Consider the following 27,611-nt stretch of genomic DNA (forward strand, 5'->3'; position numbering starts at 1 on the left):
AGTAAACCAGAGTGTCTTAAAATGGACAATTTTAACTTCCCAGATATTGACTGGAACTTGTGGGTTGATCACTCAAACGCTAGCAAGACTTTTTGTGGATTTATTGGATGATTGTTTCTGCAGCAGCATGTTCGAGAGCCAACCAGAGAGAGTAATACTCTTGATCTGGTTATCAGCAGTGATTATTCATGCATTAAGAATTTGCAGATAAAAGAACTACTGGGTGGCAGTGATCACAGTGTACTCATGTCGCGGATTTACTTAAAGATATTACTAACATCAGGAGTAAAGGGAAGGGTTTTTGTTTTTGTAAAGGTGACTACAGTGATCTCAGACAGTTTTTAAATTCTATACAGTGGGACCAACTAATGATATTACCAACAGAAATTTCTAAATGGGAAGCAATCAAGGAATTAGCTAATTGTGGAAGCTATTAGGCTTTTCATACCGATTAAGAAATACTGTTTAAGTTTTAGGCCTAAATGAAAATTAGATGAACTAATGAGACTTGTGGCAGTGAAGAAAAATGCAATGGATGCATATAAATTGTCAGGCGAAACCGAAGCCTGTGGTAGATATAAGCTAGTCTGAAATGAAATCACAAAGGAGGTTAGTCAAGCAAAGGTATATTATGAGAAATCTTTGGCAAAGGATGTTGAGAAAAACAGCAAGGACTTCATTAATTTTATAAATATATAAACTCTAGAAGGAAGGGGATGAATCAGATTCATCCACTTGATATTGGTGGTTTGACTGTTGTGATCCTGCTCAGATAGCTGACAAACTTAATGAGTATTTTGCATCTACATTCACACATGAGGAATTCTGTAGGGAAGTGGAGTACAGAAGCTTGTTAAACTCTAACAGGGAGCTTAATGATTTTATAATAACTGAGAACAAAGTAGAGAAGAAATTGTTGAAGTTAAACATAAGAAAGGCACCTGTGGTGGATGGGATCTATCCAGTTATGTTAAAGGAAGTAAGTAAACACTTAACCATAATTATGAGAGCATCCTTGGACTCAGGGGAAGTCTCCATGGACTGGAGATGTGCAGATGTATCCCCAATTCACAAAGAGAGATTAATGGGTGACACAAGTAATTACAGACCTGTTAGTTTAACTTCTGTTCCAGGGAAAATAGTGGAGTCACTGGTTAAAGAAGCATTGAAGGATCATCTAGACAAGACTGCAGTAATAATTCAAACAGAGCATGGGTTTATTAAGGGAAATTCTTGTCAGACATTTGATTGGATACTATTATGTGATTGCAAAGGAACTGGATGCAAAAAATAATTTTGATATCATATACAGTACTTGGATTTCAGGAAAGCTTTTGATACTGTTTCACAGGAAGACTACTGTACAAATTGGAGCAGTATGGTATTAAGGGCAAGTTGCAACAATGGATAAAAGGGTGGTTGAGTGGGTGAAGACTGAGAGTGGTTATCAATGGATGCTGCTCTTCATGGACTAATGTTATTAGTGGAGTCCTCCAGGGTTCCATGTTGGGCCTACTATTGTTTTGTATATTTATCAATGATATTGATGAAGGTATATCGGGCTTAATATCCAAGTTTGCAGATGATACAAAGGTTGGCAGGGTTGTTAATGACAGTATGCTACTGTAATAGGGTCTAGAAAAGTTTGGCAGATGTGCTGAAAAGTGGCAACTCAAGTTTAACATTGAGAAATGCAAAGTACTGCTTATGGGTAGAAGTAACCACAGAGAAACAAACCAACTGTATGGTACTACACTTGTGGTGGTAGAAAATGAAAAAGACCTGGGAGTAATTGTGCAGTCAGATATGAAATTTTCTGAGCAGTGCAGACAGACTGCCAGAGCAGGTCATGGAGCATTATCAAGGTGTGTTTGTTTAATTGTCGTCTCCAGGATTCCCCCTATATACCACAGTAGCATCTGAAAAGGCAAAAGGCCAAGACCAGCAAGTGTATATATGTATGTGTGTGTGTGTGTGTGTGTGTGTGTGTTGTTATGTTGAATGCCGGCACCTGGCGACTTTGCAGCAAGGGGACATCTGGTTCCCTGCCCTCTGATTCCCAACCTTGGCCAAGAGAAGGCACGCCAGGGACTGCTTTTAAACTGAAACTCTTACTGGGGTTATCAGGCAAGCCTGGGAGCCCCAAGGTGTTTAGGGAAAGGAAGTGGATATAAGAATGAGAAGTATGGGAATTGGAAGGGAAGGGAAAGTTGGATAGAAGGTAAGGGGAAGAAGAAATAGACATCCCCTGAAATAGAAGAGAGAAGAGAAAGTAAAAAATACAAAGTATTCAGATATGTCAATGGTATTCAGGAATTTTGCTAGTAGGGAAAAGGTGATTATCACTATCACTTTGTATAAGGGTCAAGGCATGGTCAGACCATGCCTTGACCATGGTCAAGGCATGGTCTGACCATGCCTTGACCATGGTCTCAATATATATTTGTCTTATGCCAAATATATATTGAGTTCTGCATACACGTCTTGGAGGCCTCATTTTAGGAAGGATGTAGAGTTGCTTGAATGAGTAGAGAGATGGGCTACAAGATTGGTGAGGGAACGAAGGGGTCCTCTTACCAAGAAAAGCTTAAGTTCTTCATATGGCAGTGTCTGGAGATTAGGCACCTGTGACATGATCTGATTGAGGTGTATAAGGTCTTGAATGGGTTGAACAAGCTCAATTCTGATGTGATCCTTCCTCTTGCTCAGATTACGAACCTGAGGGGTCATAAATTCAAACCGAGGAAAGACAGTTGTAGAATAGATTTTTGGAAATTTGCATTTAGCCAGTGTGTAGTTGATTGCTGGAACAAACTTCCATTTGTCGTTGTGGAAGTTGATAGCTTAAATAAATTCAAGGAGGAACTGGACAAATTTTTAGAGGGAATGGATGTGTGAAATGGTGGTTTTTTTTTTTTTTTTTGGCTGACGCTACATAAGCTTGCTTTCTTGCATCACATGCCTCTACTACTACTATAAGGAAAAGTGTGTTCTGAAAATGTTAAGCCAAAATGGATTTATCTGAGGACCATATTTTTGTTGGGTACAGATGATTTGTTGGTCCAAATAAAATAGACTTGCTTTGAATTTTCTAGTAAAGAATCTGGTATCCTTAGATTTGTTGGAAATCTGATTTAAAAAGGCTGTAGGGCTAGGTTCACTGCAGTGGGACACAAACTCAGTTTTATGGGTTTTCCAAAGACATAAATCACTTAACAGTCCTACAAGGCATCCCATTTGTCCAATGTATGCTTTTTTTTGGCACATATGCAATGCAATTGATAGCACCTCTGGTGTTGAAGGGATCGTTGGAGCCAGAGTAAAGTATAGTCTACAGAGGAGCCAATTTATAAGTCTGAGGACTAAATCAGAAGAAATTGGCCCCTTCTTTGAGGGAAAGAAGGGACCAATTTACATAACAACACACATACACACTAATCATCAAAAATCATCCCCTTCTCTTAGGACTAAACTTCACCCTAAAAGGCAAAATTTATGTCCCCAAAAATATATATACAGTACTATCCATCATTAGTTACAAAAGAATAGCATACTGTCATCATCCGAGTCTCACTTCAGATTGTGGACACATCAAATTTACAAACTGCACTCTGAATGTTAATGAAGCCAGCATAATCTTTAAAGTTTCTTTCGCTTATAAACTTTGTTTGTTTAAAGCTTTAGCCATTAAGGTTTTCTAGTTTCTTAACATGTCTCTGCTGAACATGAGATTGCTGTTAGGCATTTCAACATATCATCTTTGAATCACTTTAATTGTTCAGATGGGAAGTTTACAGCAAGAAATAAGATTAGAAATACAAACATATGACTTCCCAATAACATTTCCATGCATCCCCAAATTTCCTATCTTTCTCAATGTTGACATTGATATCACTCTAGTAAATAATTTTCATTTCTATTTAACATCCACCATATCACTTTTTGGTTGTACACAGCCATTGCAATATTCATGCTTACTACTTAAGTGAAAATGTTATTCAAGCATGCATGTTCATGTGTGCTGTCTTTGGATAAATGGTTAATAAACTGGTAGTCTCTGACAAGTGATTTAAATAAGAGGTGTAATGTAGTGAGAAAAGCTGTGTGAACTTTATAAAGTTTCATTTGGATCATGAACTGGATCAAAACTGATCCAGTTCATGATCCAAATGAAGCTTTGAAAGTTTGACACTTGGTCAGACATCTGTTGTGCACCATCAATGAAACATCTGTTGAACATTAATAGCTCTTTCAATATTATGGTTGAAACTCTACCTCCCTTCCTATGGTTGAGATTACACTTCTCATGATTTTAGACAAACTCTGCTGATATTCTTGAACTTAGAATGGTAGCACTCATAAGTGATTGGTCATTGTTATTGATAAGTTATGCTTGCTGTATTTAATGGCTTCACATTCATTAGGCTCCAAACAGTAAATATCCTTAAGCCTGCCAGTCAGTTTTCTCTGTTCTTTGTGTGCACAGTCTGAAACAAATCAGTTTGAAAGACTAACAATGTTGAGAGATATGCTCACTGAACTCGCTTGTGGTGTGACTAGTAGGCATGTAATAAAACTCAGAGCTGTTTACATGGCTTTGAGTTGCACAATATGAAGGAATAGAATGCAGCCAGTCTATGGGTTGGACCCCCCCCACAAGCTTTTTATCGCAAGTAGAACTTTATTATAATTTAGATAGAATGATGTATAGAATCTTATCAGTTTTTGTTATGGTATTACATTATCAGTATTACATAATCTTTTAATTATCAGTATTACATAATCTTTTAATTAGACTATATTTATTTGAAATTTCATAATTAAATTTCATTATAAAATTTTATATTAATGCAGAGATTAATTTTGTACAGATATGCTAAAGAAAAGAATAGAAAATGAGAAAAAACTTCTAATTGATGAGTTTGATGCTGAAAGAGTTGCATACCAAAAACTACTTAAGGAAAATGCACGCTTAGAACAGAGATTCGAAAATCTCCAGAATGAAATGTTGAGAGTCAGAGGAACAGGAATGGGACATCATCGCACACCATCCAATGTTAGTTTGATGAGTATCAAAAGTGATGTTACCGAATTGGCAAGAGATGATGCATCAGATGTTCCAGATGAGGCAAGTCTAATTCCAATGCATTTATTTTAAATGATTTTATTGCTCTCTTTTTCTTTTTCAGAATTATCTTTAAATCTATGCCATCTTCAGGAACAACCTTAAGTAGTCTTTTAAGGACATGAAAGGTGATATTGTACACACTGCCAATAATGACATTAAGCGTAGCAAATCTGAGGACTTAATTTACAAGTACAGGGCAATGCTGAGAAAGTTGCGAGTTAGGGTTAAATTTGAAAATATCTGCAATTCTGCCCAGAGATGATAGGAGAGTGAGTACATGACGAAAACCTTCTGTCAGTCAATTCAGCCCTGGAGTGAATGTGCAAGGCACATGAGGTAGAATTTTTATCAGCATGATCTGTGCTTGTTAATAGGAGAGACTGCTTCTGTAGGTATGAAATGCACTTAAATAGAAAGGGTGCAAGAATATTTGCTGATGCTGTTGATGCAGTGCTGGGTGGTCAGAAAATTGCTAGCTTGGGAGGATACACAAACTAATAGATTAACAATAGCCACAGGCAGAGGTGAAAGTGATTCTTGCACTGCTGCTATTGGAACATAAAGCAGCACAAAAAGCAAGGTACTGGGAATTTCAAAGCCTGCTGTTTGTCATCAGGGAACAACGAAATATGTGAGATGCATTAGGGTAACTAAGAGTAAGAACAGGTGCATGTATACTTGCATGTATACCAATTTTAGGAGCATAGTAAATAAATATGAATTTGAAATGCTAGTTAACTCATGAAATGAAGATATCATAGGGATATCACAGACATGCATCATTCAGATATAAGGGGTGCAGAATTTGATTATGGGAAGTACAATGTATACAGAAAAAAAAGATGGGACAGGTGGGGGTGTTGGTTATGCTCTTAATTAAAAAGCACACAAAATCTAAGGCAATGCATCCAGTTGATTGTTGGTGGCCAGTGCAATGTTGAGTCACTTTGGTGTGACATAAGCACTGGGAAAGCAAAAATTAGAGTAAGTGTTATAGACCTAATGACTGATGAGAACAGTGAACAACTGTACAGAGAAGTAGTGGGCCAGTGAATCAGAATATCTTATTATGGGGAATTTTAACATACCAGATATTGACTGAAGCCTGTGTTGGTTACTCACACAGTACCAAGATTTATGGATTTATTTGATGACTGTTTTCTACAGAAGCATGTTATCTCTGAATACAGGGAAGGTCACCATGGACTGGAGATGTGCAGATGTATCCCCAATTTACACAGCGGGGATCAAAAGGTGACATGAGTAATTACAGACCTGTTAGTTTAACTTCTGTTCTGGGCAAAATAATGGAGTCACTGGTTAAGGAAGCATTGCAGGATCATCTAGACAAGACTTCAGTAATAGTTAAGACATAGCATGGGTTTGTTAAAGGGAGGGTTTGTCTGACCAATTTGATTGGATACTATGATGTGGTCTCAAAAAGGAACTGGATGCAAAAAATAATTTTGATATCCTATGCTTGGATTTCAGCAAAGCTTTTGATATTGTTGCACCTAAAAGACTGCTGTACAAATTGGAGAAGTGTGGCATTAATGGAAAATTGCTGAGTGGGAGAAGACAGAGAGCGATAATCAAATGACACTTCTCTTCATGGACTAAGAAATCAGGAATCTTAGTCCTTCCAAGAAATCAGGCATGTTGTTTTCCCAAAAATTTCTGTACACCTGCCCTGTGAGTTTGTTTGGAAGTACACGGGGCCCAAATAACTTATCACCAAAAACACCCGCCCAGATGTTCAGGCTGAACCTCTGGTGGTGATGTGATGGAAGAATTGCATGTGGGTTTTCCTCAGCCCATACATGCTGATTGTGAAAGTTTTGGATTCCTCTTGTGTGAACTGTGCTTTATCTGTGAATATCACTAAGGCAGGAAAGTGAGGAGTTGTAACACACTGCTGCAAGAACCACTGGCAGAACATTATTTGCGCAGGGTAATCTGCTGGTAACAAGGCCTGTACCCGTTGCAGATGGTAAGGATACAGTTGGTGTTCTCGCAACTCTCCAAATAGTCGAACGTTGAACAGCCAGTTGCATTGCTATTTTGCGTGTGCTGATTCCAGGAGTGGCATGCACAACATCCAAAATCTCCTCCTCTACTTCAGGAGTCGTAGATCTTGGTCATCCTCTGTCGGCAGCACGAGGTGCTGCCGGCAATGGATACCTTCAAACGTTTTCCTGTCTGGACATCTTCATTTTGGGAACCTTTCGTGGTACAAACAACGAGCCTCCAGAGCATTGCCGTCCACCAAACCGTACATAAAGTGCATATCCGCTTGCTCCTGATTTGAGTACATGGTCGGAGTGGAAAACCACTAGATTCTGTCAGTATCTTGTGATGAAGGAAATCACCTGCGGGAGATAAGACATTCCGGGTAATAACTCGGGTACCAAGCATTTCCGGAACTATGTTGATATAAAACATTTTTTTATTGTCTACATATGAGGAACTCATTCCTGAAGTTATGCCGTGTATTTTTGAGACACCCTGTATATACAGAGAGAGAATCAGATCTAACAGGCAGAAAATTGAGTAGGGGTGCCGCAAAATAAAATAAATGACTTAGGGGTGCCATTATTAAAAAAGGTTGAAAACCACTGCTTTAGGGAAAGGAATGCCAGAAGATTATGAAACCTACCAGGAAGCTAAATAAAAGTGGAAGAGAAATTGTTGCAGTTAAACATAAAAAAGACACTTGGGGTGGATAGGATCTGTCCAATTATACTAAGAGAGGCAGCAAAAGAAGTAAGAAAACCTTTCGCCATAATTATGAGAGCATCTTAGATTCATGGGAGTTACTTGTGGACTAGAGATGTATGAATGTACCCCCAAGTCACAAAGGGGGGGGGATCAAAGAGTACCATGAGTAATTACAGACCTGTTAGCTTAACTTCTATTCCAGGGAAAATAGTGGAGTCACTAGTTAAAAAAGTGATGCTGGACCACATAGAAAGGAGTACTGTTAAACTTCAGTTCAATCACTTCAGATTCACTCAAAATGTTAAGAGGAGATCTTGTCTGACCAAATTTGATTGGATGCTATGATGCAGTAACAAAGGAACTGGATGCAAAAAATAATTTTGATACCATATACTTGGATTTCAGGAAATATATGATATCAAATATTTCATCTCGTTATCCATAGCACATAAAGTAGCAAAATTTCTGTGGTTCGGGGAAGAACCAAAGTGAGCTATTCTCCAAAGCATCACAGTCTAAAGGATGTGCAAAAAGTGACATGTTTATGGACATTTCTAGAACAGAACATGATCTAGCCAGGAAGGATGTCTTTCCATGTGCTAGGTGCAGAGAATGTGAAGAAATTAGGGACCAACTCGGCATGATGATGGATATATTAAGAGTCGGGTAGATGCCCTCAAAGGAATTAAAATGGGGGCCCATTAAGCTCTCAGCTGCCCAACTCAACGACAGAGCTCACTCTTGTGCACCAAGAAACACAGCGGCAATCTTAAGGACAGAATGTGCTGGTCACACAGGAGTTTGTTATTGTCGGTGACTCAATTGTCAGGGAACCGCGAAATACATTGTGCAAAAAGGATGGTGGAATTACCCTGGTCTTATTCCACATTTTAGTGGAATAGGACCAGGGTATGTCTGCCAGGGACAAAAGTTGATGAGTTTGTAGAACAGATATCATCTTTTAAGGACAAAAAAGTTGATATCGTTGTACACGTTAGCACTAATGACATTAAGTGTAGGAGATATGCAGATATATTTAACAAATACAGGTCAATGTTGAAAAAAACTCACAAGTTAGCGTTAAATTTGTGTGACACCATGTCTCTGATATCCTAACAATATCTGCCTGATAGGGTCTGCAATCCTGCCCAGACACGATAGGAGGGAGTATGTGATGACAGCCTTGTCAATCAATTCGGCCCTGGAGAGATTGTGCAAGGCTCATGGGGTAGAATCTTTTTCAGTGTGGTCTGTGCTTGTTAACAAGCACAGACCACACTAGATGGGATACACTTAAATAGATGATGCAAGAATATTTTCTGATGCTACTGCAGCAATATTAGATGGGTCGGAAAACTGCTAGCTTGGGAGGGATTCACAGACTAATAGATTAACAGTAGCTGCAGGCAGAGGTAGAAACGATTCTTGCACTGCTTCTATTGGAATGAGCAGCAGCCCAGAAAGGAAGGTACTGGGGATTTCAAGGGCTGCTACGAGTCATCGTGGAACATGATGCTGGGGATTTCAGGAACTGCTGGGAGTCATGAAACAAGTAAATACATGGGCTATGTTAGAGTAACTAAGAGTAAGAACAGGTGCATGTATACTTGCATGTACACAAGGCTAGGAGTATATTAAATAAATTTGATGAATTTTAAGTGCTGGTGAAAACATCAAAGGCAGATATTGTTAGGATATCAGAAACATGGTGTCACACAAATATAAGGAATGCAGAATTGGAATTTGGTGAATACAATGTGTACAGAATGGATAAACAGGATAGGAAAGAGAAGGGGTTATGTTGTTAGTTTAGAAGACCACGAAATCTAAGGAAGTGCATCCAGTTGACATAGATGGACAGTGCAATGTTGAGTCAGTTTCGTGTGACATAGGAACTATAGGAAATTTTGGAATTAATGAAAGAAATGAAAGAGGTGAAAGACTTGTGGAATTTGCAGAATCTCAAGGACTGTCAGTAATGAACACTTTTTTTCAAGAAAACGGTGAACAGAAAGTGGACATGGAAGAGTCCAAATGGATTAACTACTAATGAAATCGACTTCATCCTCACTAACAGAAGATATATTGTGAATGATGTTATCGTCCTGAATAAGGTAAATGTTGGAAGTGATCACAGAATGGTAAGATGTACACTTGATATAGATGTAGGAAAGGAAAGGAAAAAATTGACTTGAGTAAATAATACAAAGGTCTTTGAGATAACAGAAGAGGAGAAAAAGCAGTATGTACTGGAACTTAAGAACAAGTTTGAGCTTCTGCAGACTGCTCAGAACCAAGATATTGACGAGGAATATTACAACTTTCTGAAAGTGATAAAGCCCAAAAAACCTATAGAAAAAAAGAAATCCAAAGAAGAAAAAATTAGTCAAGAAACACTTGTCACGATGAACCGAAGACGACAAATGAAAAGCAAGAAAAACACTGAGAGGGAGAAAATTGATATACTGAGTTATGCAAAGCCATTAGAAAGAGACTCAGAGAGGACATAAGAAGATTTAACACAAGAAAAGTAGAACAAACATTGAGGGAAAACAAAGAATTTAAATTAGCAGCCATGAGCAGTAATACAGAAAGACAAACGATACTGAAACTGAAGAATAGCGATGGTGTACTTATAAACAGCAGAGAAGGCATAATTCAAATAGCAGAAGACTACTATAGAGAATTATACAAGGAGCAGGGGAATGATGCCAGCAGTGGGTAAGGTGGATTGCAAAGTAGCAACACTTACGACATACCCGATATTCTTCCTGATGATGTAGAACATGCATTGAAGAAAATGAAGAATCAGAAAGCCCCAGGGGAAGATGAAGTTACTGTAGAGTTGTTAAAATTGGGAGGAAGAGACATAACACAAAAACTGGCAAGGCTCTTCACAATGTGAATTAGAAAAGGTGTGACGCCTAAGCAGTGGAATAATGCAATCATAGTTTTGCTGCATAAGAAAGGAGATAAATCAGAAATTGGAAATTATAGACCAATTAGCTTGTTATCCCACATCTACAAGTTGTTCACAAGGGTCATTACTAATAGATTAGAAAGAATACTTGATGAGAATCAACCGAAAGAACAAGCTGGCTTTAGGACAGGATTCTCAACTATGGATCACCTTAACATAATATCACAGCTAATGGAGAAAGCAAATGAATATAAAACACGAGGCGCCTTCGTAGCCAGGTGGGAAGGAGCAGCAGTGCATAGCACACGCTTCTTGATTAGAAGCGTGTGCCCGTCACCACCAAATACGGAAAATGCGGAAAGGTCAGGGAATGACCGTTCCGCATATCCCGCAGCAATATGGCCTTAGTTGCTAATGCTCCTAAAAATCAAATAACAAACAACAATAAAACACCATTATGCCTGGCATTTGTGGATTATGAAAAGGCATTTGACTCCATACAGCATAAGGCAATGTTTCGGGCACTGCAAAGATAAGGCATAGATACCCCATATATTATGATTTTGAAGAAAATATATGAGAGTGCTACCTCCTTTATTAGACTAGACAAAGACAATAGGAAATTTAAAATTGAGAAAGGAGTTCGACAAGGAGACACAATATCTCCGAAGCTGTTTACTGCTGCTCTTGAGGAAGCTTTCAGAAGATTAGACTGGTCACAGAAAAGAGTCAATGTGAACGGAGAGTACCTAAACCATTTACGATTTGCAGATGACATTGTGGTCATAAGCCATGATCCCAAAGAATTAGAGGAAAATCTTAATCAGTTATGCACAGTTAGTAAGGATTTTGGACTAAAGATGAATATGGCTAAAACAAAAGTAATGATGAACAAGTATGCCACAGAAAGGGAAATAATGATTGAAGGAGCAGTAATTGAAAAGGTGGAGTCATATACTTATCTGGGACAAGTTATTAGCTATAATAATGATAAATGGCTGGAAGTCAAGAGAAAAATAAATTTTGGATGGATAGCATTCAGGAAATATGGTCACATACTGATGAGCAATATCCCACTTTGTCTGAAACGTAAAATAATGAACCAATGTATACTCCCCACCATGACTTATGGAAGTGAAACTTGGGCACTCATCAAAAGAATGGAAGAGAAGCTGAGAACTACACAGCGAAGAATGGAACGAATTATATTGGGAATCATACTGTTAGATAAGAAGGAGAAACACATGGATTAGGCAGCAAACTGAAGTAAAGGACATTCTTATCAAAACTAAAGAACTAAAATTGTCTTGGGCAGGACACATAGCTCGAAGACATGATGACAGATGGACTAAGAAAATAACAGAATGGTATCCAAGAGGAGCTAGAAAAAAACCTGGAAGACAAAGGCGGAGATAGATAGATGAAATTAATGAGTTTGTGGGTAGTAAATGGATGGCCAGTGCTCAAAACAGAAGGAACTGGAAAGTTGCTGGAGAAGCCTTCATCCTGCAGTGGATTGAAAATGGCTGATGATGACGATGGTGTGACATAAGCACTGGAAAAGCAAAAATGAAGTAGAAGTTTTTTATAGGCCTAATGACTCTGTTGAGTAGAATGAACAATTATACAGAGAAATGGAGTGGGCCAGTAAATCAGAGTGTCTTATAATAGAGGATTTTAACTACCCAGATATTGACTAGAACTTGTGGGTTGGTCACTCACACACTAGCAAGGCTTTTGTGGATTTATTGGAGGATTGTTTTCTACAGCAGCATGTTAGAGGCACATAAAGGGAGTAACACTCTTGATCTGATTATCAGCAGTGATTATTCATGCATTAATAATTTACGTGACAATTTTTAAGTAAGACTCAATGTAACTGGGCATAATATTTTAAGAGTTATAATTATCTATATACTATAAATGTAAAAAACATGATAGACAACTCTTAATGAGGAAAACTATGATAGTGGTGTAAAGGGCATCATTTCAACTGTATCTCATATTGTGCTCATCCTTCACAACGAGTTACCATGTATTTCGCTACCTCAAATAAGTAATGCTTCACAAATAGAGAAGACTATTGTTACTTATTCTCAGTGGACACCACCACCCAGACAGCACTATTTCAAGGCTTGTTGGCCTTTCATTGATGGGTGGGCAGGCACCCTGGTATTGCAAACATGACAACCCAGTTGTGAAGATAATCTCACAATATGAGAGATGCCAAAAAGTGCACCTGATAATGTTCAAGTAAGACTTAATGCAACTGGGCAGGGCACCTCCAGGTGGGCAGGAGCAGCAGTGCATAGCACACACTTCTTGATTAGACCAGAGTTCGAGCCTATGACCACCACATATCCCCAGAGCAATATGGCCTTAGTTGCTAATGCTCCTAAAAACCAAATAACAAACAAGCAACTGGGCATAATATTTTAAGAGTTATAATTATCTGTATAATAAAATTATATAATAATAATCTTTATATAAAAGGCCAAAAGGCCTTGAAACAGTGCTGTCTGGGTGGTGGTGTCCACTGAGAATAAGTAACAATACTGTTCTTTATTAGTGAAGCGTTACTTATTCAAGGTAGTGCAATACATCGTAACTCATTGTGAAAGATGAGCACAATACGTGATACAGTTGAAATGATGCCCATTACACTACTGTCATAGTTTTTTCCCTTTAAGAGTTGTCTGTGGTGTTTTTACACATATATTATATAGATAATTATAACTCTTAAAATATTATGCTCAGTTGCATTGAATCTTACTTAAACATTATCAAGTACACCTTTTGGCATCTCTCATATTATGGGATTATCTTCACAACTGGGTTGTCATGTTTGCAATACCAGGGTGCCCACCCACCGATGAAAGGCCAACAAGCCTTGAAATTGTGCCGTCTGGGTGGTGGTGTCCACTGAGAATAAGTAACAATAGTCTTCTCTATTTGCGAAGCATTACTTATTCGAGGTAGCGCAATACATGGTAACTTGTTATGAAGGATGAGCACAATATGAGATACAGTTGAAATGATGCCCTTTACACTACTATCGTAGTTTTCCCCCTTAAGAGTGGTCTATGGTGTTTTTACACCTATATTATATCCAGAATTTACAGATAAAGGAACCACTAGGTGGCAGTGATCACAGTGTACTGATGTTGGATTTACTTAATGATGTTACTACCATCAGGAGTAAAGGGAAGGGTTTTTGCTTTCATAAAGGTGACTACAGTGGTCTCAGAGATTTTTTAAATTCTGTACAGTGGGACCAACTGACAATGTTACAAACAGCAAATTCTAAATGGGAAGCATTCAAGGAAGTAGTAATCTTGGAAGTTACTAGGCTTTTTGTTCCTATTAAGAACCACTGCTTTAGGTTTAGGCCCAAATGAATGTCAGATGAACTAATGAAACTCGTGGCAGAGAAGGAAAATGCACGGGATGTATATAAATTATCAGGTGACACAGAAGCCTATGGTAGATATAAGCTAGTCTGTAATCAAGTCACAAAGGAGCTTAGGCAAGCAAAGGCAGATTATGAGAAATCTTTGGCCAAGGGTGCAAAGAAAAACAGCAAAGACTTCTTTACTTATATAAACTCTAAAAGGAAGGGGCTGAATCAGATTGGTCCACTTGATATCAATGGTTTGACTGGGATGTATATAAATTATCATTCTCAGATAGCTGCCAAACAAAACGAGTATTTTGCATCTACAGTCACACATGAGGAGTTATTTAAGGTGGATAGGGCCAGATGTTTATCAAACCCTAACAGGGAGTTAAATGATTTGTAATAACTGAGAGCAAAGTGGAGGAGAAATTGTTGAAGTTAATCATAAGAAGAGCACCTCGGGTGGATGGAATCTATCCAGTTATATTAAAGGCAGTAGCAAAGGAAGTAAGCAAACCCTTAGCCATAATTATGAGAGGATCCTTGAACTCAGGGGAGGTCCCCACGGACTCAAGATGTGCAGATGTATCTCCAGTTCACAAAGGGGAAGCAAAGGATAACATGAGCAGTAACAGACCTGTTAGTTTGACTTCTGTTCCAGGGAAAATAATGGAGTCAGTGGTTAAAGCAGCATCGTAGGATCATCTAGACAAGACTGCAGTAATAATTCAGACACAGCATGGGTTTGTTAAGGGGAAGTCTTGTCTGACCAATTTGATTGGATACTATGATGTGGTCACAAAGGAACTGGATAAAAAAATTAATTTTGAAATCATATACTTCGATTTCAGGAAAGCTTTTAATACTGCTGCATATGGAAGACTACTGTACAAATTGGAGCAGTATGGCATTAAGGGCAAGTTGCTACAATGGATAAAAGGATGGATGAATGGGAGAAGACAGAGAGTGGTAATCAATCGACACTGCCTTTCGTGGACTAATGTTATTAGTGGTGTTCCCGGGGTTCGGTGTTAGGCCCATTGTTGTTTTGTATATTTATCAATGATATTGACGAAGCTTGATAGCTTCATCAATATCATTGATAAAAATACCGAGATAGATATATCGAGCTTAATGTCAAAGTTAGAAATGATACAAAGGTTGTTAGGGTTGTTAATAACAGTAATGACAGTATGCTGCTGCAACAGGATCTGGAGAAGTTGGGCTGATGAGCTGAGAATTGGTAACCAAAGTTTAACAATGAAAAATGCAAAGTACTGCCTATGGGTAGCAGTAACCCAGGAGAAATGTACCAACTGGGTGTTGTTATACTTAGGATAGTGGAGATGGGAGGGGGATAATTATGCAGTCAGATATGAAGTGCTCTGACAGTGCAAACAGGCTGCCAGAGTAGGCCATGGAGTATTGTCAATGGTATACAGGAATTTTGCGAGTAGGGATAAGGAGGTGATTATCCCGTTGTATAAGGTAAGGCCATACCTTGAGTACTGCATACAGATCTTGAAGCCTCATTTTAGGAAGGATGTAGAGTTGATAGGATGAGTACAGAAAAGGGCAACAAGACTTGTGAGGGGAACAAAGGGGTGTTCTTCTTATGAAGAAAACCCTAAGTTCTGCAAATTGCAGCATCTGGAGGGTAGGTACCTGTGAGGTGATCTGATAGAGGTGTATAAGGCCTTGATTGGATTAAGCAGTGGATTCTTCCTATTCCTTAGATTCCAAACTTGAGGGGACATAAACTGAAATTGAGGAAATAGAGTTATAGAATAGATGTTCGAAATTTGCCTTTAGCCAGTGGATAATTGATTGCTTGAAGAAACTTCTATCTGTCATTGGGGAAGTTGATATCTTAAATAAATTGAAGGCAGAACTACACAAACATTTGGAATGAATTGATGGGTGAAATGGGGAGGGGTTTTTTGTTGGCTAATGCTGTATAAGCTTGCTTTCTTGCATCATATGCCTCTACTAGTGCTAATGCTAAAAGAGTGCTAGGGATAATTGTATGGTTGAATTTTGAACTAATGTTATTAGTGGAGTCCCACAGGGTCTAGTTATGGACCCATTGTTATTTTCTGTTGTATATCAGGCCTAACATCTAAGTGTGCAGATGATACGAAGGTTGGTAGGCTGGTTAATAACAGTAATGAAGGTATGCTGCTTCAACATGATCTATAAAAATTAGGCAGATGGGCTGAGAAATGGCAGTTGAAGTTTAAAATTGACAAATGCAAACTATTGCATATGGGTAGTAGTAATCTCAGAATTATGAATTAACTGTGTGATACTACACTGAGGGTAGTGGAAAATGAAAAGTATCTGGAGGATAATTGTGTAGTCAGATATTAAGTTGTCTGAGCAATGCAGACATGCTGCCAGAACAGTTCATGGGGTTTTGTCAATGATATAAAGGAATTTTGCTAGCAGGGATAAGGAGGTAATTATCCCATTGTATAAGGCAACTGTCAGGCCACATCTAATGACTAGTTACTCTAGACATCCAGGTTCTCCCTTCAGCTAGAGATGCAATAACAGAATATATCAGTGGACACTAATTATAAACAGCTACCTCAGATCGGGAATACAGCTACTATTCATCCATTGGGTTACATTACTTACCAAGTAAATTTTTGCAAACAACAGCACATGATAACATTTTTTCGACTAGAAATTACACTTAGGGTAGCAAAAACAACTAAGGACTGAACTAGACAAAAATGTACATCACCTAACAATTTATTTAAGGAGAAATCACGACTTCACTCTGGAACAATGCTGGACCGGACAGTTTGGTTTTGATTTAGTTCTCTATAAACATGCTAAATTCTAGGAATGAAAAATAAATAAATGTCAAAATTTGTAAATCAGTAGGGCTGAAGTAATAGCCACCAAAATAAAAAAAATGATATAATTGAAGAAAAGATAAAGATTATCGAAAGAGTTAAGAATGGTGAAACAAAATGCAGTATATTTCACGAGTGTGGAATTCCACAAGGAACAATCTGTGGTTGGATGAAAGAGGAAGAAACATATTCATTCATAGACTCTATAGCAGATGAAGGAGGCCTCCATAGTAAGAAAACTAAAATTTATAAAAACATCGTTTTGATTAATTTATACAAGTGATTTCTACAGAAGCAATGTGAAGAGTACAGATAAATGGGCTAATTTTGAAAGCACAGACAATTAAATTTCATAAGCTATTTGGTGGAGATGATGACACATTTAACCTTCTGAAGGGTGGATTTAGAGATGGTAGGCTTGTCATAGGATATTCCTGATTAGTCTTGTAGGCAAATCTGCATTTGGTGACATTACAGCTGCAGAAGCATGACCCGAATTTCTACATAATGTGATTCAAGATGGTAAATTCACAGATGAACAGTTGTACAACTGTGATGAAACAGCTCTATACTATAAACTTTTCCCTGACAAATCACTGGATATTAAAAAAGTACCCAACAAAGTGGGTGTGAAATCTAACAAAGAGAGAATTACTGTGTTAACTGTCCACAAACAAGATAAAGCCATTGTGCATCAATAAAAGCCGAAGTCGCCAGTGTTTTAAGCATGTCATTATGAAATCTCTACTTGTAATTTAAAAAATGGCTCCAACACTTATATGATGAGTGATATTTTTGTTTAATATTTTGAAAGTAAGTTTGTACCATCGGTGAGACACCACTTGCTTTCCAAAAAACTTGAAAAGGAAAGATTCTTTTACTTTAGCTGATGTCCTGAAATTGAAAGATGGCAAGGTCAGAGTTGCAGTTCTGCCAAGGACCACAACTGCACTAGTTCAGCTCATGAATCATTTTTATGAATTATTCAAGCCTCAAAGCCTTCTATTCTGGTGAGTTACTTGCTGGTGTTGTGAACTCACAAATTCAAGTTCTAGAATTTCTGAAAACATTATTGCATACAATACTAGATAAGTATGGGAGAAAGTAAGCTCAACAACATTTGAAAACTGCTGAAAAATATGTATGGGAAAAGAAAACATCACTAATAATAACTGTGAATTAGTAGCATTTTCAGAACAAGAGGCAAATGCTGCTTGTAACTTACTTGGTGTCATTCCTGGAGCAAATAATCTAGTTGGTTGGATTGAGGTGAATACAGAAACTCTAGTTGTCTATTACCTAAATGAGGAAGAAATTGCAACCTCTGTGAACAGTGGGAAGATAATCGACAAACAAAAGGTCAGTGACATAGGGAGTGACTCAGAAGATAATGTGAACAATGTCAAGAAAAAGTACCAGAAGTAAACATAGTGCTTGAAAACTAATAAAGTGATGGCATGGTTAGAACATCAGAGTGTTAGTGAACATCTTGGTTTATTGCATCTAACCACTATTAAAAATTATGTACTCAAAAAATGCTGTCATCAGTTCCAGCAAACTAAATTACATAGCTGTTTCAGACGGATGCATAAAATGCAAGTTCGTAATAGCATTGTGTATTCGTAAAATGTAATGGGAATAGGGCTTGCAAACCGGTTTTATAAAATCGGTTTTCATATTGAGCTGTTAAAACCGAAACCAAGCTTCTAAAACCGGATTCGAATATTTTCTTAGTTAGCCCTTGAATATAGTTTTTTGTTACGCACATTTTCTTATGTTTGTTTGTTTGTCTGGATCGTTCAGCTGCTTTATGTTTTAAACGTGTTTTTTTTATTTTATTTTATTTTATGTTTAGGTACGAATCTCATGGGTAAGTGGACCAAATCTAGGAGGGGTACCTTTTATCTTCCCACCTGTATCATGGCACGATGCAGGTGTATTCATTTATGACTGAGTGAGTCAGAGCGATAGCGTAAAAGAAAGTGCTCAACATTTCTCCGTTCCATCTATCTTGTTCGCCGGACAAGTTATGGAACGCGCCTTATTGATGGTCACCCACTAGAAACAGATTCGCTGAATATTGCATCAAATTTCAATCGTAGAAAGTTTTTTGCTTCTTTATTCCTATTAAATTTGCAATCAAATGTTCTCCAAAAACCAGCTTCACCAAATTTAGCCTTTATGTATTTTTGAAAATACAATAGATTTAATTGGGGAAAAAAAAATTGCAAGTAAATAAATAAAAAATTTCTTTCGTAAAAATTTTGAAACTTGCCTCGTTTAGACTCTTCATTCAGTGCTTGCAGGAGTGACGCATAGTATTGTGCCTTTGTTATCTTCAATATTTTTATTTAAAATTGTCGGTGATATAAATTCCTACTAATTAATATTTATTGCTCTTAATATGTCTAAGATGAAATCAAATGTATGGAATTATTTTGCTCGGAAAAAGCAAAGAAGAAGCACAATTTTCGAAATGTCAGAAGATAATGAAGTCGTCTGGAGGATCTACATCATCTTTGATGTTGCATTTAAAGAAAATGCAGCAGATTGACATTAAACAAGATAACAGTGAACCTCCCATAAAAATGGTAAGAACATTAGAAAACTTTATCGTTAAAAAATCTATGGAAGAAGAGATTTCAAAATTAGCTGCTTTAGATGGATTTTCTTTTAATTCAGTTGCCAAGAGTGAGTTTATACAATCAAGTCTTCACCTTCAGAAAAATAAATACGAAAAATTACCACCAGCCTCGGTGAATGGAATTAAAAATATGGTTCTGAATTATTATAAAACTAAGAAAGAAGAACTCATTCAGCATTTCAAAAATTCATTGGTTTTGGGTGCACAGTATTCATTGACTCTAGACGAATATACGTCTATACAAAATAAAAGGTATATGAATATAAATGTGCATTCAAAAGACAATCATTGGTCGTTAGGTCTTATTGAGATTAATGGTTCACTTGATAGCAGAAGAACTGAGCAAATTGTGAATGGACACTTGAAGGAATTTGGTTTGAACTTGGATGAGGATATTGTTGCCTGCACCACCGATGGAGCAGCAATGATGATTAAGATTGGCAAGCAAATTACGCCTAATCATCAACAATGTATAGCCCATTGTATACATCTGTCAGTTATAGATGTACTTTATGAAAAAGCAATCAATTATGGTGCTACAGTACAGTCTCTGAGTCTCCCAAAGACAATGAAGAAAATGAAAATAATGAAGAAAGTAGTGATGATGAAGAAATTGAAGAAAGACAGCAAGGCATGCTTTATAAAACCAACTTGACCGATGAGCTCGTTTATTTCTTCAATCCAATGGCCAATATTGTACAAACTATTAACAAAGTCAGAAAAATTTGCAAGCATTTTTGAAAATTGCCTACCAAAAATGGCATATTACAAAATTTTGTTAAAGCAAAATTTAATGGGAAAGAATATAAATTTATATTAAATTGCAAGACTAGATGGGATAGCACATTCTATATGATGAGAGATTTTTGAAATTGAAAAATTGCATTCCAAATGTGCAGTACTGTTAACTGAAGCTGTGTCTGACGATGACTGGAAAACACTTGAATTGCTATGTGAAACTTTGCGACCAGTTGAAATGATTCTGAAGATACAGACTTACTTAAAGCAGAGTCTTCAATAGAATTTCTGCTTGCTAAGCTTGATACAGCAGAAAACCCATTTGCTTTAAAGTTTCACCAAAGCCTTTTGCAGCGTAACAATGCAAGACGAAATTGCCAATTTTATGCATTTTATGCAAGCCCCAAATGGGAATGATATAACCTTTAATACTTCGTTCTTTAGTCTGTATACTCATAAAACATTAGTAGATAAAGTATTTATTTACTAAGTAAAGTGTATTTTTGTTAAAAAAAACTGGGGAAACATGATAAAAATTTTTCAGCTATAACACACTTTGTTTACAATTCTGGTATTAAAGTTGTCACATGACACCTGCTTTATATTGAAGTTGCACTTGATAGTATGAACTAGTGCTATAATGCTCAATACGTTCTACGTTGATATCAGTATTTGTAAAATAATAAGAGAAGTTTACCCCAATATGATATGTAGAACACTTCCGTATGATACTCTCCAGAAATTAAAATGAAAAAACAATGAACACAATTAAAAAGCAATTTAACGTAATTAAAAATTAAGTGAATAATTAATTTAACGAAAAAAATTAATTTAATAAAAAAAAATTATTTCAACGAAAAAAATTGCAAAATCGTTTTGCAATTTTTTTTTGTTAAACTAATTTTTTACTTTATTTTTAATTGTGTTCATTTGATTTTTAATTATTGTTAATTATTTCTTACTGTAATGTAAGATTTTCGTTTTTTTTTAATTGTTTTAATTTCTGGAGAGTATCATACGGAAGTGTTCTATGTATCATATTGAGGTAAACTTCTCTTATTCTTTTACAAATATTGAAGTTGCACCGTATTATATACTTATTATTTCAGTTATTACTTAGCAGGACCATTAATCCATTATATCATCAGTCTTATAATTTCTTCTGCTGCCGAACCTGAATGGTACATGGATGTTGAATAGGCCCACTAAATACTATTGCTATCCAAGTATAACATAGATATCTCAAAGGCTCCATGATTTAATTTTCTGTAGCTATTGATTAGTTGATTCTGTATAATGGTTTTCATCCTGGTTGTATATGATGTAGTAACAAACATTTGAATATGAGAAGTGGCATTGAACACTACCTTGGTTACTATTAAAATGCACAATTTTAATTGTGCATTTTAATAGTAACCAAGTACAGTATTCTAAAAAATGTAACATGTAGTTCACTGCCTTGGTTACTATTAAAATGCACTATTTTAATGTCTCTCGCACCATTACAATATTTTAAAAATGTAACATGTAGTTAACTTTGAAAATAAGTAAAGCTCATAACAGAAAAAGGCTGTAGCATAACTGCTAAAATATTACAGTATTTTACTAGTTTTTCTGTATTATACTTTTTTATTTTAAGTGTTAAGTTAGTATTTATTGATACTTAAAGATAGATTGAAATAGTTCATTTTTATATACACACTGTGCACTGTTGATCAACAGTGCACAGTGTGTAGTGTTTCTTCTTGAATTCAAGATTTTGTTCATATTTTATTTACTGTCAACCAGAGTTGTGACTTCATGATGGTGGGACCATCAGTAACCTGGGTGTAACCCTCGTGCAATTCCTGAAATATGGCACGTACTATACTGGATGTGACCACCCAGGTGTGAACCAAAGCAGATGTTGAGGAGTGCTCTCCACATCACACGAAGGAATGCCGCCCCTATGTCTTATCAAGCAATACTAGATGGTTGATAACTGTCATCAACTGGTGCAGTACCAATACTTTGCTTATGAGGAGACCCATGTTTATTCTCCAGAGAAAAGCTCCAGCAACCCCCCCCCCATCTCTCTCTCTCTCTCATCATGCAGTATGATGATGTCTTTTGAGGTTATGATGGGCATCATAGTGAGATCCAGTCTTCTTTACATTTCAAAAGCTCTAAAGCTGTTTACAGGCCAGCCACTAAATAGTACACTGGACCTCCTAGAGATGGTAACTCTAGGAGGCATCCAGATCAGCTAGAGGCTGCCGTAGCCTAGTGGTCAGGCGTGCGGGTGCATAAGTACACATGCCTTGAGTGACCGGGGTTCAAGCCCGTGACTGCTGAATACAGTGCTGTTTCTTGTCTTCTATCTATCTTGTGAACTCCTCTGACCGTTTGGTCGTCCCGGAGTATATAAACAGAAAATTTATTTATTTTATTTAGTGTATAATATTGCTGTCTCAACTCTGCCAGATAGTGACTGAAGGGAGTCTGAGTAGTGTGTATGTGGGGCCATTGTCGAACCCATGTTATGTCAAAGAACCCACTATATTTTTGCTGTGTATATATGCCACATCTAAAAATTTCATTACTTCCTACAACATATTCTCCCTACATTTTTTTACTACTGAATATATCTTGAATAGTCAAACTAATAGAACAAACTTATCTGCAAAAAAAACTAAACCTCCCAAACATTTGTTCATTTTATGAATATACATGGTCTCAGTTCCAATTTCAATGATGTCTGTATTCACTTACAGTCTGCTTAGCCACACGTACCTTTTCTGGCAGAATCCCAATTATCGGTTGATTCAACCAATGTTCATCTCAGTTGTCCTAATTATTTTCTGTACAATTTCTTTTGCTTCAAAGATGATTAAAAAAAAAAAAAAAAAAACCTCCAGCCATTATCAATCCACTGCAGAATGGAAGCCTCCTCAACGATTCGTGTTTGAGGGAAATGGACCATAATTTGCCACACTGGTCCAGTGAGTTAGCAAATCGACGTATTTAGCACTCAGGGGCTTGAACCCCGGTCTATCCAAAGAGTGTGCTGTTGCACTCCTGCTCCTGCCCACTCGGCTACAAAAGCCCTTTTCAAAGGTTATACTTGTGCTTATATCTACTGAGATATTCCCTGTCAGAGACCTAGTAATTTGAACTCTCCTCTTTTCGATCTTCTCTAATTTAAAATCTCTCTCTATCCCCATTCTGTCAAATTCATTTGTTGCCTCTATCGTTTTCCCAATGCTACTAATCACCTGGAACTGTTTAAGGAGTGTGTTGTTTTCTTTGAAATTTGGCTTTCTCCAGTGCAACTTTCCTAACAATGAGATAATTTTCCTTGGTGATTTCACTGTTCACAACTCCAGCTGGCTTCTACTTTCTATTCACATGGACCCAGCTACCTGAGATACTGAGGCTTTTGCAATTACTAATGACCTTGCACAGATAATTGTTTTACCTACCAGAATACCAGACAATCCTAGCCACGCAGTCAATACTGTTGATATTTTTCTCACAAACAACCTTCTAACCTAAGCACAAGGCCAAGGTGAGCGGTCCTCTAGGCACCTCAGATCACAACTTAATGTCTCCAGTGGAGCCTTTCTCTTTCAGTCATCCTCAACTTTGTGTTGTTTGGCATTAAAAGAATACAAAATGGGATGATCTGCAAGATTTCTTTTCATTGGTTGGATTACGGTTTTAAATCTTCTGATGTCGATGCTTGCTCAATAAAGGGAAAAATTCCTTTATTCCACACTTCACATTAAAATCTTGTCATTTATCTAAACCTTGGTTTTCCAATAAATGTCAAGCCTGTTCAAGTTAAGAATGTTGCATTTAAATCTCCAGATTCATTTTCTGCCTACACCATAACTCGTAACAATTGTAAAGTAGTCATTAATCAGTCCAAACTAGATTTTGTACAGGCTAAGAGTAGAAAACTTGCTTCTTGTCCAAATGATGAGCGAGGATTCTGCTCTCATGTCAAAGCTATTAGCCACATCTTTTGTCCACCTCTATTCCCACCTCTGTGAAAACTGGAAGGTTCTATTGCAATTTCAGCTAAACATAAGGCTGTCTTGCTGACCTACTTTTCTTCTAACTTGTGTATTGATGATCTTGGTAAACTACCTCCTACCATTCTCAGTACAATTCCATTCAATGCCTCCTATGGTCTTATGTCAAAAGGATGCCAGAAGAATTTTAATCAGTCTTGATGCTAAGAAAGCACCAGGTCCTGACCTTCTTGTATTTTTCCACTTTTTCTTAAAACCTGTGCTCCTGAGCTTACTCTTGTTCTGTGTCACCTTTTTGCACTTTCTTATTCCACCATGTTTTCCCATTACTTGGAAATTTGCTCACATCTAGCCAGTTCCTAAAAAGGGTGAAAAATCCCTCCCATCCAGTTATTGTCCCATTACACTTCTACTCATTCTAAAGTAATGTAGAATTCTATTAATCACCAACTTCTAAACTATCTAGAAACCCATCTGATCGATGATCAGCAGTGTTGTTTCTGTCAGTGACAACCACTGGTGATATACTTGCTTATGTTACCCATCTATTGACAAATTCATCAAACTAAAGTTTGATGAAACTCAAGCAGTTGCTCTTGAGATTCAAATGCCTTTGATCATGTTTGGCATAAAGGACTTCTAAAAAAGCTTCCATCTTATGGTTTGCCAACTGTTTTTTATAATTCATATCCACTTTTCCCTCTAACTTCTCATGGTCGGTGATTAGCATTAGCATTAGTAGAGGCATTTGATGCAAGAAAGCAAGCTTATGCAGCATCAGCCAAAAAAAAAAAAAAAAGTAACATAAATAAATAAAAATAACCACTTCCACTTCACCCCTCTGTTCGTTCGAAACAGGCGCCTCCGTAGCCAGGTGGGAAGGAGCACAGTGCACAGCACACGCTTCTTGATTAGACCGGGGTTCGAGCCCGTCACCACCAAATACGGAGGATGCGGAAAGGTCAAGGAATGACCACCACATATCCTGGAGCAATATGGCCTTAGTTGCTAATGCTCCTAAAAACCAATCAATCAATCGTTCGAAATACCTGTCCAGCTGAGCCTTAAACTTATTTAGGCTATCAACTTCCACGACAAGGGATGGAAGTCTGTAGACAGCTCTGTCTTCCAACTTCTTCACTAAAGCTGATGTTCCCCAAGTTTCAGTTCTTTCTCCCACTCTTCTCCTCTTGTATATTAATGACCTTCTTCTATTGACTGAAAATCCTATCCATAGTTTTACTGATGACAGCACATAGCATTCCACCTTCCGGTTTGAGAAATCTTAGCCTGCACAAACAGCTTCAACTTGTTGCATATCCACTACCAATTTCCTAAATGCTGATCTCCAGGTAATTCTCAAGTGGGGAAAAGATAACTTAGTTGATTTCAGTCCTTCTAAAACTCAGTCTCATATTATATCTCGCAAAAAGGATTCTTCTTCTCCTATGATTATCTTCATTGATACTCAGATTTCTAGACAATATCACATATCTCTGTTAATTATTACCTTGACTTCTAATCTCTCTTAGCATAAACACATCACAAAATTGTTTCTTCTGCATATAAAAAACTGGGTTTTCTCGCTTGCTCTCAGCATTACCTTTCTTCCAAACAGCTACTCACTCTGTACAAATTGCAAATCTGCCCTACCATGGAATATTGTTCCCACATCCAGGGCTGTGCCCAAAACCCCCAAAACCTCTCTCAGGCTTCTAGATTCTATTCAGAAGAGGGCAGTTAGGTTAATTAATGATCCATCTCTAACTGTCTCTCAGGTCTTCTATTTCTGCTGCATGCCTTATCTGTAGCTACTTCCATGGGCACTTCTTCTGAAGTGGCTTCCTGCTCTCTCTTTCTTTTCCCATTCTCTCTTCCAGACCAGTCCAAACATGTGCTGCAACCAGTCAGCATCCTTTTACTATACAACTTGAAACTAACAGAACCAACTTTTCTTCTTTCTCATTTATTCCTTCAATTTCTGTTTTCCGGAACAACTTCCCTTCTATATATTTCCCGAAAATTACAATCTGCAGAAATTCAAGTCAGATGTCACCAAGAATCTTTCATCTTTTCATCCTTCAACTCACGCAAGGTACTAAGTACTATAGGTTCTAATACTTCTCATGCTTCTTCACTAGCAATTTACCATAATTAGTCACATAATACAGTAAGCTTGACTGATGATATGATCATGCTTTCACCTGTCAGTACTACTTTTGAGGTACTTGTTTCCTGTAGAATTAAATGAGGCTGCACACTAAAAGCTACCATTTAATTTTATTTATCTATTTTATTGTTTATTTTCTCATACCTTTAATTTATATATTGTTTTTAAAAGATTTTAATATATACTTTACAGCCAGTTTATTTTATTTTTATTTATGTGTATATTATTCTATATTGTTAAACTATTATTTTTACTTGGGGTGAGTGAGTACTTCAAAAAAAAAAACATTATTTTGAAAATTTCACTGAACTTTGAAGAGTTTTCCTACACATTAAAATTGTAGTTTCAGAGTCACTTATATGAATGTGTATTAGTGTACCAATACCTTAGATAACACAGTATATGGGGATTAAAAAACCTTGGAAAATGATAAGAAAAACTAATTTCTTTCTGATAAATTGAAGGGCTAAATTTCTTTTAAAATCTTCTGTACTAACATGATATATTAAATTATCATGGTAAATTTGTGCATCAGATAAGTACTGGTCACATTAATTTTCATTACCATAAACTATTGAATATGTTAAAAATGGTTATGAATTGGTATTTTTTATTTATTTATTTTTATGCCCATATAAAAATTGTTCCATCATACTTTCGTGTTTCAGGATATTGGCTATGGTTCAGTAAGATCTAGGGATAAAGATTCTATACATATAAAGTTGGATGATATTAAATGGGATCAATCGCCTGCAAGTAAAGAGATTAGCCCAGATGAAGAAAGCAGAGTAAGTGAAACAGCCATATTTCATTACAGTAGAGCTTCAGTTATCCGGAATAATTAATGTCGGACCTCTTCCGGATAGCAAAATTTTCTGGATAATTGAATGTAAGGTAAAATTAAATAAATTCTGTTATAATGTATTAAAGTAAAGGAAAAAGACTTTAAGTAGTGTGAAAAAACCAAATTTATTTAATTTAAAAAATAATAATAATAAGTTATACATAAAAATTTG

At 36.9% G+C, this 27,611-nt stretch overlaps 1 protein-coding gene across 3 annotated transcripts in view; it reads left to right on the forward strand.

Moving 5' to 3' along the window:
• didum (dilute class unconventional myosin) overlaps positions 1–27,611 on the forward strand; it is an 814,019-nt gene that overhangs the window by 510,362 nt on the left and 276,046 nt on the right. For all 3 annotated transcript variants that reach the window (XM_090373351.1, XM_090373360.1, XM_090373369.1), the window contains exons 24-25: positions 4,872–5,128; positions 27,264–27,383. In XM_090373351.1, coding sequence (XP_090229477.1) covers positions 4,872–5,128; positions 27,264–27,383 — 377 coding nt within the window. The remainder of the gene's footprint in view (positions 1–4,871; positions 5,129–27,263; positions 27,384–27,611) is intronic.

Source organism: Mastigoproctus giganteus, chromosome 1 (genome assembly GCF_048544385.1).
Source record: "Mastigoproctus giganteus isolate SK-2022 chromosome 1, ASM4854438v1, whole genome shotgun sequence".
NCBI lineage: Eukaryota > Metazoa > Arthropoda > Arachnida > Uropygi > Thelyphonidae > Mastigoproctus > Mastigoproctus giganteus.